This window comes from Bos taurus, chromosome 20 (genome assembly GCF_002263795.3).
Source record: "Bos taurus isolate L1 Dominette 01449 registration number 42190680 breed Hereford chromosome 20, ARS-UCD2.0, whole genome shotgun sequence".
NCBI classification, from domain to species: Eukaryota; Metazoa; Chordata; class Mammalia; order Artiodactyla; family Bovidae; genus Bos; species Bos taurus.
Genome location: NC_037347.1, coordinates 71084280 through 71097014, shown reverse-complemented (window position 1 = coordinate 71097014; position 12735 = coordinate 71084280). Strand labels below are relative to the sequence as shown.

General features: G+C 59.3%; 1 protein-coding gene across 1 annotated transcript in view; it reads right to left on the bottom strand.

Moving 5' to 3' along the window:
* Window positions 1–961: 961 nt before the first annotated feature.
* The window catches only part of SLC6A3 (solute carrier family 6 member 3), a 34502-nt gene continuing 22728 nt past the window's right edge, over window positions 962–12735 (bottom strand). Inside the window, exons 12-15 of the mRNA XM_024981550.1 lie at window positions 10486–10586; window positions 9426–9593; window positions 8035–8106; window positions 962–1405 (exon numbers count right to left, since the gene is read on the bottom strand). Coding sequence (XP_024837318.1) covers window positions 1382–1405; window positions 8035–8106; window positions 9426–9593; window positions 10486–10586 — 365 coding nt within the window. The 3' untranslated portion in view covers window positions 962–1381. The remainder of the gene's footprint in view (window positions 1406–8034; window positions 8107–9425; window positions 9594–10485; window positions 10587–12735) is intronic.

Sequence of the window (12735 nt, the reverse complement as noted above, 5' to 3'; positions counted from 1 at the left end):
GGCTGAGCCTGGCAGACCTGGGCGGCCGGGGCTGCGTGTGCTCGTGGCGGGCGGGGGTGAGTGAAGGGGGGTCTGGAGGGAGGGGTCTGGGTGCCCGAGGCATCGCCTGGACGAGACACCGTCGGGGAGGAACGTGGCCACACAGCCCCGGCCGTCGCCCCGCGGGTTTCTTTATTGTTGGGGACAAGCACACGAGAGACCACTGTGAATGCAGACGGACACGGACACCACCGGCGTTGTTCACGAGCGCTCAGCGCTCCCGGGAAGGACGGGGGCCCGACTCCTCTCAGCCACACCCGCGCCCGAGCACCAGTCCACCTGTGGCTCCCCTGAGCAGCCGGTTCCACGGGCCGGGCTGAGGGCCGCTCCCAGTGACGGCTGCGAGGGCTCCACGGGCCTGGCCGGCAGCCTCCCGGTGGCCCTGGGCACACGGCCAGCAGGGCGTCCCCGGACCATGGCCACGAGCCCTGCGGACGGCAGCGCCAGAGGCTAATATCCTCTGCAGCGACCTCAGTAACATTGGCCAACGGGCTTCAGAAACCGGCCCCGCCTTCCGAGCACGGGTTTGACTCCCGGGTCAACGCGGCTCTGAAAGCCATTTCCTAAGGAAACCAGAGCTGCGGCTGCTGAGACGGGCGCCTCCGAGAACCGAGATTCCGGCGGGGCCTCCCTCCTAAGGTTGGGGGGTCCAGGCTAAGCCGCAGGGGCACCCCTGCTCCTGGCAAGCTCGCCTTCTCTGTGGCTGGGGGTCCGCGGTGAGGGGACCGTGAGCTGACAGGGATCCGCGTCGGCGGGACCAGTGGCAGCCCACACAGATTTTACCGTTTTCCCTCAGCGACAAGGAAACAGGCAGCACTCTGCCCCCAGGCCGCCCGCCCCGGGGGCTCCACTGGCCCATTTGACGTGGGGATGCGTTTTCACCTTCGGTGTGGCCTCCTCCATTTCACGGCTGTACAAGAAGGCCAAACGCGACACTTGGCTTTTTAATGGGGGCAAAACAAAGGGTGTAGGAAGCTGTTGTGAGCGCCGGGGCTCTCGGCAGAGAACCTGTGACCTGTAATTACTGTTCTCTCTCCTCCACACGCGGGCCGGCGGCCTCCCCGAGCTCCAGGGGCCCTGGTGGGCCGATGCGGGTGGAGGGCAGGCAGCGGCTCTAATACACGGAACACAGCCCAGTTGATTCTACCTGCGGGATGAGCACAGACTAGGGGAGGTACACAGCGACACGTGGACGGTGGGGTCAGCTCCCGGGGCACAGGGGGCGCTCCCGTCCAGGGAAAGGCGCGTGTGTGTCCGGCGAGGCGGGGGCTGGGGGTGGGGGGCCCTCCTCGCCCTGGTCCTCTCGACGGCACCCAGCAGCTCTTCCTCTTCCTCCATCTGCCTACACCACGAGCCAGTGGTGGAGCTGCAAAGGAAACAGGCTTTGCTGAGACACGAAGTGAGGTGCCCCTTGGATACAGGCGGCTCCCGGGCTGGGGCCCTGCCGAAGCCGGGGGCAGGCGGAGGTGGGGACCAGCGTGGCTCCTGGGCACCACAGAGCTGATGCCCCAGTCGCTTCCTGGAGGCAAGTCATCGCTTCACAGAGTCAGAGCACGGTGGCCTCGAGGGGCCAGAATGCAGCCCAGCGGCCCCCGCGGACCCGGGTGCTGTGGCCTCTGCTCTGGGCAGACACTGGACGCCGCAGGCCTGGGAGGGTCCCAGAGCGCACGCCGCCAGCCTGCCCGCAACCCGCAGTGCCCCCGGTCCCTGGCGGCCTCACTCCTGGGGCCTCCGATCCTGCCCCGGGGCAGCCCCACACCCCACAGCCTCACTCCTGGGGCCTCACTCCTGGGGCCTCACTCCTGGGGCCTCTGATCCTGTCCTGGGGCAGCCCCGCGCCCCGCGGCACCAGCTGCTCTGTGCGACCCCGCAGGTGCGGATGTGGCCTCGTTCCCGGCTTGGGGGACGGGCGAGGTGGACAGGCCCCTATTTAGCTGTCCACAGGTGTCATCGCCTGTGATTACCCAGCTGTTAGCTCAGCCTGTTTTGAGCACAAGCCATTCGATCGCACTAAATGGCAAGAACCGAGTGTTTGTAAACATTTCCAAAGCAAGATGTGCAGGGCTTGTTTTTGATACGGCCGTCCAGGGGTTGGGGGGATGGGGGGAAGGTGGCCCCCCTAGGGGGGTGGGGGGGAGGCGGCCCCCCCGGGGGGTGGGGGGGAGGCGGCCCCCCCGGTGGGGGTGGGGGGGAGGCGGCCGTCCTGGGGTTGGGGGGATGGGGAGGAAGGCGGCCCCCCCAGGAGGGTGGGGGGGAGGCCGCCCCCTCGGGGGGGTGGGGGGGAGGTGGAGTGGCTCCCCTGCAGGCTCTCCCTCTCCCTGCCCTCCGAGGACCTGCCTAGGACACACTCCACGGCCCCCAAGGGCAGCTGGAGGGCAGGGCCTGGCGGGGCCGGAGCAGCAGGGGCTGGGGCCCGGGGTGGTGGCTGCGTGGTGACTTCAGGCCAGTGCTGAGGCTGGGGCGGGGGGCATACCGGGGACCCCAGCTAGGACCCAGCTCAGGCGTGAAGCGGCCCTCTGTCCCAGCCATGGACGAGCCCAAGGCAACCTTCTCGGGAGGAAGAGGAGGCCTCTCTCAGAGGTCCCACAAGGGGAGCTCAAGCCATGAGCTGGCGACCAGGAGACCAGAAACAGCGGTGGTCAGCAGGAACCTGAAACTCCAGTCCAGGCCCCTGGACCAGAGAGGTGGAGACCTTCAGGTTACTGGGCAGCTGTGTAAGAAATGGCTTAGAAGGGGACACGGGCCACAGAGATGCACAGTTCAAAGGTCAAAGGCTGCTTCCTGAGAAGAAGCGAACAAGGTCCCTGTCAGTGAAGGGGGCACAGGAAGGGGGTGGGTGATAGAGCTTTCATAATGGGGGGCTACGGGGGCATGGGCAGGGCAGTGCCAGAGAGACAGACAAAGAGATTTCTGGGCCAGGGACTCCCCGGCGGTCCAGCAGTTAGGACCGGGGCTTTCACTGCCGAGAGCCTGGGTTCAGTCCCTGGTTGGGGAAGTAAGATCCGGTAAGCTGCACACTGCAGCAGAAAACAAGGAAAAACAATGATATTTCTGGTCCAGATGGAGTAATGGGGACCTAATAGACTCTACCATTCAAAACCACTTAAAATGAACAATAAGTATATGATAATGCATTTTCAGACAGCAGGAGATTGGATGACAAAGGACAGAGACCCTGAGAGAGACCAGGAGGATGAGGCATCCAGCTGCCCCACTCGCACCCACTTTCCAGCAGCAGCGTGGGGCGCGGAGCCCAGGTCAGGTGGTGAAGCCTGGGGCTGGCGAGATGGGGTGAGCGTGGGAGAGCCCCAGGGTGTGGCAATTCACAGGACGGAGCTCCAGAGGGGCGGGCGCAGCACCCAGAGCTCTGAGTATGTACATGGGGACCCAGGGTCCAGCTGAGCGGTCAGGCACTCGAGTCCAGAGAGACCCTCCCAGCAGGATTCAAGGAACATTCTCCAAACCTAGAGACTGGGAGCTGAGGCTGCCCCACAGCCAGGCAGGAGCATCTCTTGGGTCTCGGGGAGCTGACTAGAGTGTTCCCCAAGGTCTTGCTCCAGCATCAGGAGCGCGGTGAGCCCCACACCCAATGCTGCTGTGGTCCCAACTTAACAAGTCTTCACAAGCAAGTCCCCCAGAAATCAAACTGTCTCCAAGTAATTCAATGATGACCCAGAAGAGAGCTCCAGAATATCTGGTGGTGGTTTAGTCACTAAGTTGTGTCTGACTCTTGTGACCCCAGGGACTGTAGCCCTCCAGGCTCCTCTGTCCATGGGATTCTCCAGGCAAGAATAATGGAGTGAGTTGCCATTTCTTTCTCCAGGGGATCTTCCCGACCTGGGGACTGAACCCAAGTCTCCTGCATTGTAGGCAGATTCTTTACCCACCGAGTCACAAGGGAAGCCCCCAGAATATTTAAGGTAACACAAATATATCTAGGCTTTAGCATGGTAAAACTCACAATGTCTAGAATTCAGTTAAAAATGACTAGACACGCAAGGCATCAGCAAAAGTCAGCATCTTATGAGAAAAGTCAACTGACGCTGACCCAGAAGAGAGAGAGATGTTGACACTGGCAGATGGGGGCCTTGCACAGGGATCATTACTGCACTGCACGTCCAGACAGGTAAGCTGAGGCATGACTGACAGAATGTCCCGCGTGGACTTCTAGAGGTGAAAACTGCAGTGTGTGAAATGACAGATCCGCTGGGTGGGCTTATCTGTAGATTAGGCTTTGCTGAGGTGAAAAATTAATGAACTAAACAAAGCAGCAGAAAGCACACAAAAATAAAACACAGAAGAAGAGCATTAAAGAGCCTAAACTGTGTGACCGGAACCCCTGAAGGTGATGAGGCAGGAAAAATGGAAGGAACAACAGCAAGTATTTCCAAATACACTGAGAACTGTAAACTCAGTTTCAAGAGGCTCGGGGGACTGTGGATATAAGAAGCACGAATCCTGGTGCGTAACCACACACAGTGGAGAGACGAGCTCAAGGACTCAGCGTGAAGCCCTTTCCATAAAGTTCAAAACGACGGAAACCAAACAGTCCTTCTCAGGAATTTAGCGGTACCTACAGATGCCACAGGAGAAGGCAATGGCACCCCACTCCAGTACTCTTGCCTGGAAAACCCCATGGACGGAGGAACCTGGTGGGCTGCTGTCCATGGGGTCGCTGGGAGTTGGACACGACTGAGTGACTTCCCTTTACTTTTCACTTTCATGCACTGGAGAAGGAAATGGCAACCCACCACAGTGTTCTTGCCTGGAGAATCCCAGGGACGGGGGAGCCTGGCAGGCTACAGTCCATGGGGTTGCAAAGAGTCAGATACGATTGACGTGACTTAGCAGCAGCAGCAGCATAGATGCCACAAAACTGCCCAGCAGAGAAGGCTGCATAGATGCTGGATCGAGACGGTGCTGACTCTGGGGACAGGAGGAAGGCGGACGGGGAGGCGGATGTGACCGCTGTCAAGGCGGAGCTTGTACGGTCGTTCACAAGGGTGTACTTTGTCACGTGGTTAAATAAATGAGAAACAGCCACGCGTGGGCCAATGCACAACGGAGAACCCGGACGCAGAGCCTGAAAAGACCCCTGACAGAGGGTGAGACCTGGAGGGCGACGAGCACACACAGAGCCCAGGACGGCCGCAGAGGCGAGGGGCGAGGTTTAACTCTCAGCTGCACAACTCCCAGAACTCACTAAAAACAAGAATTTACAGACCCCGGACACACAAAATATTCTGGGAGGGATAAGTAAATAAAACTACTTATAACAGTTTTCTAATAATACAAATAACAGAAGTCTGTGCTCAGACACAGGGAGACTGCAGCCAGCCCCAAAGGTAAAGGAAGCTGGACGGGTCCCGGGAACATAGAGACCCCACCCCACAGGACATGGAGACCCTGCTCACAGGAGACTCTGCCCCACAGGACCTCCCGTCCCAGCAGGACTGTGGGGCGGCAGGTGGAGAAACCCTGTCATCAAAATGCCGAGAGACGGTGACAACAGAGAACCTCGTGCCTGCAGAAACTCTGTCATAAATGAGGGCAAAGACACTCACAGATACACAAAGTTGGTAGAAACCAGCACAATACTGTAAAGCAATTATGCTTCAATTAAAAATAAACAGATTAAAAAAACACTCCCTTAGAGCAATGTCTGAAGGATACTTTTTGAGAGTCAAGAAAGTGATCTTTCCAGGAAAGATGCAGATGCCAAAAAGTGCAGTGAACAAGTGAACACTGGACGCGAGCTCGTCCAGGGAGTTTCTGGAGAAAACAGCGTAACAACAATAGTAATGGAGCCTAATTCATGGGTTAAAAAAGACATAAATGCAACACTAGCTAATAATAGCTCATTATTATTTAAGAGCTGACTCGCTGGAAAAGACCCTGATGCTGGGAAAGGTTGAAGGCAAAAGCAGGAGAGGGCAGCAGAGGACGAGATGGTTGGATGGCATCACCGACTCAACGGACATGAGTTTGAGCAAGCTCCAGGGGATGGTGAAGGACAGGGAAGCCTGGTGAGCTGCAGTCCATGGGGTCACAAAGAGTCAGACACCACTTAGCGACTAAAGAACAAAATTATTAATTATTAGTATCATTAATCAATAGCAGGAAAATTAAGTCCTTGTGATATTCAGGATGGGGGTTCACATAAAGCTTAACTTCATAGTTGAAGTTAACTTTATACTTGAAGTCCCCATATGCTTGGTACAGGGACTTCCCTGGCGACCCAGTGGTTAAGAATCTGCCTTGTAATGCAAGGGACGTGGTTCAATCCCTGGTCAGGGAACTGAGATCCCACAGGCTGTGGAGCAACTGACCTGGGGGCCACAGCTGCTGAGCCTGTGCACTCTGGAGCCCACCTGCCACAACCAGAGAGTCCATGCTCTGCAGTCAAAGACCCCACGTGACAGAGCTGCGTCAGCAACTAAAGGCCACACACAGCCAAATACATATTTAAAAACTTAAAAATACTTAAAAAATGGTCAGCATCAAAAAACCTTAAAAGAAATACACACAGTACAATTTTAAAAACAAGAATAAAACCAATAAAGCACATAAGTTCCAAACAGACAGAGTAGAATAAGAAAACAAACCCTCCAAAATCTGTCATGAAAGGCAACAGAGGGGAAGAGTAAGCATCGCAAAGTGGAGCAGAGTCATGAAAGGCGACAGAGGGGAAGAGTAAGCATCGCAAAGTGGAGCAGAGTCATGAAAGGCAACAGAGGGGAAGAATAAGCATCGCAAAGTGGAGCAGAGTTAAAAAGGTCGCAGAGTCAGGCCCAGCTGTATCAGTGATCCCAACAAAGGTAAAGCAGAGTAGTCTGCCCGATTGCCAGACTAAAACGCTTCAGTGTATTCGAGGACTGCAAAGCGCGCCTAAACTTTAGGATGGCTGCAAAGTGGGAAGTTAAAAGATGACAAAAGACGTTTCAGGTAAACTCTGAAGAGAGCTTGTGCAGCTGTAGCCCTCTAGATGAAAAGGACTTTAAGAGCAAAAGCATCTCAAGGCAAGAGGACAGGCTGGGTTACAAGGAAGACTGATCATCCTGAGCTCGTACGAGTCCCAGAAAACGCGCAGGTCAGATAAAGCGGAATCCAGTAGAGCTACAGGGAAAACGGACAAATATGCTTTCACGGTAGGCTATCCCGCACACGCCTCCTGCGCGGTAGGCTATCCCGCACACGCCTCCTGCGCGGTAGGCTATCCCGCACACGCCTCCTGATTGCTGATGGCTGAACAGAGTGGAAACGGGCGAAGTCGTGGAAGATTTGAACAGCATAGTTACCAGCCGGATCTAATGGACAGAAGGAGAACTGTGTGTCAACAATTAGGGAAGACATCTCATCTAAGGACAGAAGCGACACTTATAAAAGCTGGGTAGGTACTTGGCCACAAAGGAGCATCAAGAGACTTCAAAGAAGGGTAAAAAGGTGTCTGAACACAATACCATTAATTTAGAAACGAATAACAAAAAATAGAACATCCCCATGTATTTAGGGATTTCAGAGTTACAAGCAACTCGTGGGTGGAAGAAGTCACAACGAAAATTAAAACACGTTTAAAACTAAATAATAAACAAAACGCTATGTTAAAAGCTATGGAATGCAGCCACCAGGGTATTCTGTGGGAAATTCTTAGCCTTGAATGCTCATGTGAGAAAAGAAGAAAGGTTGAAAATTAACAATCCAGGGTCTAAATTAAGAAGTTAGTTAAGGTGTGACAGAGTAGACCAATGAAAGTAGAAGAAATAAAGACATCAGAGCTGGAAGGAAGGAGACAGAAGGCAAAGCTCGAACGGCGTGTTCTGCACCAAGTCAGTGGCCCTTCAGTCTCCAGAGCGGAAGTTCTCTGTCCGTTAGCCCCGCCCAGCCATGCCCCTTACAAGGTGTCTGAGTCAGTGCCCACTTGCTGGGGGACTCGCCAGGCAGCGCCTGTGGCCACGGCTAGCGTCCTAGGGCGGGAGGAGCCCCCGCGGCACTCACCGTGAACTGGCGCACCTCCCCGCTGTCCACCCGTCCGTGCTCCGTCTCGGGCGTGATGGCGTAGGCCAGTTTCTAGAAGAGAAGGGGCCGCCATGGGCGCCGGCCCAGCGTGGTGGGCGGGCCCAGGGTGACCACCACACAGGTGGGGGCTGATGGCCAGGTCTCCTTAGACCCTGGAGCAAAGTCCAGGCCGACCGGAGGGAACAGGATTGGGTGTGGAGTCTCGGTGGCGGGCCCTGCAGGCAGGGGAGCCCACACGCTCCAGCAGGGCCTGCGGGTCCCTCGGGGTGGGGGTCCGGGAGGTCCTGCTGTCTCTCACAGCCAGAGGGGAGGCTGGTTCCCTCCCACCACCTCCCCCTACCCCTCGGACAGCTCCCCCCCGGCCTCTCAGCAGCTGGCCCATGGACTGTCTGGGGCCAGGCGTCCCCCCCAGGTGTCACTGACCCCCATCTGAGCACTGAGATTCTAGGGAGTGAGTCTGGCTGGCGGGAGGTCCAGGCCCTGCAGGCCCCCTCCCCAGCCCACACAGAGGGGTCTCTCCCAGGGCCAGCAGTCGCCTGCTGTCTGCAGGGCTGTCCCCCGGAGGCTGTGAGCACGGGGGCTGTGAGCGGCGCCTACACTGCCTGACACCGTCCAGCTCTGCTGGGGGCCGCGAGGGCCTGGCCTGGGCTGGGCCTGCTTGATGCTGAGGGACGGGCTGGGGGCCAGCCTGCGAGGGGACCCCGCCTTTGCGTCCAAGCCAGAGAGACGCCACGTGGCCCTCGGGGGATGCTTGGACCTGCTGGGGTACAGCCAGGGGCTTCGCTCCCCTGAGAGACTGGAATCGGGCATCAAGCAATGTCTGAGGGCTCCGGGAGAGCGTGCGGGGCTACGACCTCCATCTCTTTTTCCAGGAATCCCAGCACCGCAATGGGGGCAGGGGGGAGCCCCTGTGCTCAGGTCACAGGTCACCCCCCCACCGCCTGCTTCACAGGGGACTCAGCAGTGGGCCTGACTCGGAGGCCCGGAGCCACCTCCGCCCTCACGGGGGTCCTGCCTGGCGGCCCCGCTGCCCCGGCTCAGCCCCGGGTGGGCCTGGTCCCCCGAGTCCACCCCCACCCTCAGACCACGGCGTCCACACGGTGCACAGCAGGCGAGCTCACACCCAGATACCCGCTGGCAAGCACACACGTGCATGCCCACGTGAGAACACACAGGCTCACACACACAACACGCCCAGACACACACGTGTAGACACACACCCAGCCCTCGTGCCTGGCACAGTCACCGCCCATCCAGACTCTCCTGCTGGTCCGAGACGAGCCGGTGGGAGCAGGCCCGGGACTCCCACCTGACCTCGCCGGCGGCCTCGCACTGGGCAGAAGGGCAGGAGGGGCCGTGCAGACACGCACCTCCCGCGAGGAGCCGGGCAGGCTGCACAGCTTGTAGGCGGCGTAGATGGGGACCACAGACATGGAGGACGCAGCGATGGCCCAGCCCAGCGCGGTGGCCCACTCGGGGAAGACGTAGGCTCCGTAGTGCGGGGGCCTGAAGGTCGCGATGCTGACCACGACCACAAACTGAAACCGAGCGGCAGGGTCAGGGGCAGCTGGGGCCAGGGGCTCCCGAGCGGCGGCTCTGGGGGAGGGCCCCCCACACAATGGCCTGAGGCTGCGGGCCCCGCGGTGGGGGCACATGCCCCTGAGTCTCAGGGCTGATGGGAGGGGCTCTCTCGCTGTCCTCCAAACCCCCGGGTTACCACGTGAGGAGAAGCAGGGCACCTCACTGACTGGAGGCAGGAGGGGTGACCAGAAGCCCCTGAGCGGGATTGGACCAGAAGCCTCACCCCGGCTCCACTTCCTCTCCTGCTGGCCCTTGGGGGTCGGGGCTGCCCGCGCCTACTCGCACCCGGGGGGCTGGGCTGGCTGGGTGGAGGCGGGTGCTGAGGGCCCCAAACAGCCAGCCGGGGCCGTTGGATAGGGGGGACAGTCAGGGGTCCTGAGCCACTGGGACTCGGCCACGGCCACGCGGCCCTGCAGCCGTGGAGTGGACTTACGGCCGGGTTCCAACACAGCAGGCCGCAGGTGGACTTGCCCACCGGCCAGAGCTTGCCCAGCCCAGACCACGAGCAGCCACCGGACGTGCCGGGGAGCCCCGGGCCCGTGCTGTGGGTGAACCCTGTCTACTTCCGTCCCGCCTCACGGCCGAGCACCCGCTGACCCCGAGGCTGACTTCCCTCCGCGGCCTCCAGGCAGAGGCACTGTCGGGTGAGGACCACCCTGCCGCCCACGTGGGTGTCTCGGTGGGCCCAGAGTGGGAGCCATGCTTCCAGGAGACCCGAGGATTTGGGGGGCCAGCCTGCCCTCCCGGCTGAGCCCGTGACCTGCTGACTCCCGCCCCTAGGGACCCGGTCAGGTAACGGCTGGGGCGGGGCGGGGTAGAGGGCGGGGCGGAGGGGGCGGAGGGCTTCACCAGGAGGAAGCAGGGGCTGACGAACTTCCAGCACAGCCGCCAGTAGAGGCTGGGCCGCCGCCCGGTCATCTGCTTGATGTCGTCGCTGAACTGCCACACACCTGCAGCAGAGGGCCAGGCAGGGCGTCAGTGCGGCCCGCCTGGAGATGCGGCCCCCACCCCACCCCCTGCCCCCCGCCCCCGGCTCCCCCTGGAGCCCAGGGTGCACGGTGCTGCCCAGGCCACAGCGGGGGGTCATGCCGACTGGAGCCCGTGCACGTCCCCAGGGTGACCCTGGCATCACTGACGACCGTAAGGGAGGGCCTGTGGGGCTCCCACCCTCCTCCGCGAGGCCCACGGCCACCCCTGCCTCCCCTCTGTAATGAACATTATTCTTCTTTGCAAAAATCATGGTGAAACATACATCACGTGAAGCTTTCCGTTTGACCGATGCAAGCACACAGCCCAGCGGCTTGAAGCAGGGTCGCACTGCTGTGCAGCCATGCCCGCCACCCTCCCCAGGCCTTCCTCGCCTTCCCCAGCGGAGGCCCCGGCCCTCCCCATCCTGCTTCCAGCCTCTGTGACCCTGGCTGTCCAGGGACCTGAGGGACTCCCGCGGGATCTGTCTGTCTGTGCCTGGCTCATGTCCCCAAGCACAGCGTCCTCTGTGCTCATCCAGGCAGGAGCAGGTGTCCGAGTGTCCCACTTTTTAGGGCTAAACTATGCCCACATGCATACAGTCATTATATTGTAGGGAAAGCTCCTGCTAGAAGCTGGATGAGCCAGTTTCTCCAGGTCTCACGCTCATTTCTCCCACCCTGAGGCCGGGTGATGGCTGGCCGCCTGAGTCTCATGTCACATGTGGGGACATCAGAGAGACAACTCCACGCAGGATTCCCTCTTCACACTCAGCCCCATCACCAGACCTCAGATCGGAGAGAGACTGAGGAAGCGGGGTGGAGGCTGAACCTAAAAGCCCGCAGAGACGGGGTGTCCCCGGGGCCCCTTGGGCAGCTCTGGGGCAGGCAGCCCCTCCCACACTGGCCCATCCGGAGACCAGGGGCCTCAGGGCACTGAGAGGCCAGGCGTGCTCTGGTGTGAACTGCTGTCTGCAGGAAGTGCGGTCTCTGCATTCAGAGGCTTTGGGGAGCGTGTGGTCGCCGCAAGGCCAGCTCCCCTGGGCCTCCACCAGCTCTGCGATGTTCATGGCTGCTGGATACATTTGAGGCACTTTCTCTCTTTCTCTGAGGTTTTATTTTCGGACATTGTTGTTGTTCAGTCGCTCAGTCATGTCCGACTCTTTGTGACCCCATGGACTGTAGAACACCAGGTCTCCCTGTCCTTCACCATCTCCCGGAGCTTGCTCAAACTCAGGTCCATTGAGTCAGTGATGCCATCCAACCATCTCATCCTCTGTTGCCCCCTTCTCCTCCTGCCCTCAATCTTTCCAATCTTTCCAGGGTCTTTTCCAGTGAGTCAGCTCCTTGCTTCAGATGGCCAAAGTATTGGAGCTTCAGCTTCAGCATCAGCATCAGTCCTTCCAATGAATATTCAGGGTTGATTTGGGGAGATTACAATCTAAAACCGTAGACTAGGTATTGATTCCAGATGCCAATGAAAGTACAGACAGGCTGATACTTCCCTTTTCTTTTTTTTTTGATACTTCCCTTTTCTGTAGAAAAGGAAATGTAACTGGAAAAATGTTTTTGGAATACGAGCTATTTGTCGGTTAAGCCTCTCAAAGCTAGAGTGCTTTTCAGGTTATAACTTCAGGGCTGAAGCAGAGGCCGTGACCCCTCATGTGGCACCAGGGCTGTCTCCAGATTGCGGTTCTCGAACAGCACAGACCTCTGGCTTTGGCCGGAGCACACACACGTGCAAGAAGTGTGCCTGTTATATCGGGCCCTCATGGCGAGCGTCGTCAAGGACGCCTGGTCAGGTGAGCCAAGCAACACCAGGACCCAAGCCCCAGGAGAGACACGGAGAGCTAGCACGGCGGGGGGGGGTGGGGTATGGTGGCGGGAAGGACGGCAGAATTCTGCAGGGCGGCCTTCCGCTGCTGTCAGACCTGAATCAGGACATGCCGGGAAACGTGGACACGCAGGAGGGGCAGGGGCACACAGCCGCAGGCTGGGCCCAGCCTCTTCTGGGGACCACCTGCCAACCAGCTGGCCCCCCACCCTGAGGGGCTCCCAGTCCCAGCGCCCGAGTGCTGGACCTGGTTGAGGGGGGTCCGGAGTCTGGTGGGGCCGTCGTGCGGAGTCGGGAGCT